Raw genomic sequence first — 1778 nt, 5'->3', positions numbered from 1 at the left:
GATTCTACAGGAAAGCCGTTTCTCGTGTTGGAGAAATTTAGTAAGAACTTTCTTAAAAAAACCAAATTCTACATATTAATTTGGATCAAGCGTTCTAAGGCAGATGATATGAATCACCAACAAATCCAGGCATAGCTTTTAGTGTTTGAATCTACTTATTTGCAAAAAATGATTCTCCATCGACAAATAATTTGACAAATTTATGAAAGGCATGACAATTACATACGATATGGAATTAAAACCGAATGCCCTAACAAGTAATGCCTTCCAGCAAATCAGAGCAGTAAAAGATTATGTTCATAGGTGCTTAGGCAGACAAATTTGAAAAAACTGCAAAGGCTGGAAAATGCCACAAGTGATATTGAGGAATGTGCCCTCGCAAAAGAGGGTTCACAAACCTCATGAAAAAAAACAGCAGCACTAAACGTGCCGCAACATCAAGCGAGCTGCCTCACACAAGACCTACAGTAAACGAGCAGAAGCTCCAATGCCTATCGGTTCCGCCACTGAGCAAATAAAATGGGGAATGAAGTAATTCTCTAGTTCCAAATCCGGTTCACCATTTGTCGTCAAGAATCCACTCTATACGGCCTGCTCCTTACTAATGCAGCACTGCCATAAGGGGAAACTGACTTGCAAAAGCAACGCAGAACACTGCCAAAGAGGAAGCAATGGCAGGTCATGAAGCACTAGTGGAGTGAAAAAGAAAGCCTCGCACACTCCCCTTTCTCTCCGTTCAAGCCATCGTAACCATGACGCACAAAAGAAATGCGTTACACATACACCAAAGGAAAATAGCAAAAGCTCCAAGGCCTACTATTTTAGTAATGAGGAAAGGAAAGACAAAATCGTACATAGTTGCCTCTACCTCCCGGAGAGCACTTGTCAACAAGGATTTACCCTACGCCAACTAATCCAAAAATAGAAAATAGTACAGTGGGGAAGGATTGCAGCAAGAATTGACGAAGCCTTAAGAGCGTTAAGACATTTGAAAAATGAGAAAAAAAATAATAGTAATTACTAGATAATTATGGTGACCGTCTTTCAGCTCTTACATTTACTTATACCAGAGAGTACCTCTGAATTCAAAGGGCTTCGTTGCCGAATGCTCCACTCACCGATACCACAGACGGCAATACCTCATCAAAAAGTGCCACCTCGGCTCACACACTTCGTTCACTTCCATCAATAAGGTACTGGATATTTCTCCCCAAGAGCCAGCTTAACCTCACATACCTTTTGTCTTTCGATTACACTTTATAAATGTGTACAAAGTTATGGTGTACCAACAAAAAAATCAAAAATCAACACAAAATTACCGAGACATCAACACAGCTTGGAAAGGAAGCGTTACTGAGCAAGAATGGAGAGGATGCGGGTTATAGGCAGTCTTGCGTTGCCCTTCTTGGGATCGCTGCCGGAAGAAAAAGAATAGGAAAGAAGCATTCCACTACTTCATGCTTCAGGCCTACAAAATGTACCACAATTACCAAGCAAGGTTCAAAGGCGAAAATCCACTTCACTGATTCAGGATTGGGAATTGTTGTAAAAAATTACAAGCGACTACGATGAACACTGGAGACGACATTCAAGGCTTTGATGCGGACGTGTAGACCCCTACAGTAGCGAAATTTGGTGGTAGTGACGGCGGTGGAGACAGAACGTCGTGTGCCTGGCGCAGTTCCACCAAAGACTAGTTTATGCGTCGACCATGTAAACTGTATGCTCATATACATAAATGCTCATTCTGCAGGGTTGAAAACCACCACTCCCACAAT

General features: G+C 41.8%; 1 protein-coding gene across 1 annotated transcript; it reads right to left on the bottom strand. All coding sequences in view use genetic code 11, as the record gives it.

Annotated features, from left to right (window-relative positions):
• Positions 1-1350: 1350 nt before the first annotated feature.
• On the bottom strand, positions 1351-1736 carry EGR_10556 (hypothetical protein; the record flags this gene model as incomplete). The annotated part of the gene is made up of 2 exons (XM_024499805.1): positions 1351-1414; positions 1558-1736. The coding sequence occupies 2 exons, from the start codon at positions 1734-1736 to the stop codon at positions 1351-1353; spliced, it is 243 nt and encodes an 80-aa protein (XP_024345783.1).
• Positions 1737-1778: the final 42 nt, after the last annotated feature.

Source organism: Echinococcus granulosus (genome assembly GCF_000524195.1).
Source record: "Echinococcus granulosus chromosome Unknown EG_S00233, whole genome shotgun sequence".
Lineage (NCBI taxonomy): Eukaryota > Metazoa > Platyhelminthes > Cestoda > Cyclophyllidea > Taeniidae > Echinococcus > Echinococcus granulosus.
Note: the sequence above shows the minus strand (reverse complement) of the source record. Positions and strands in the feature narration are given on the sequence as shown.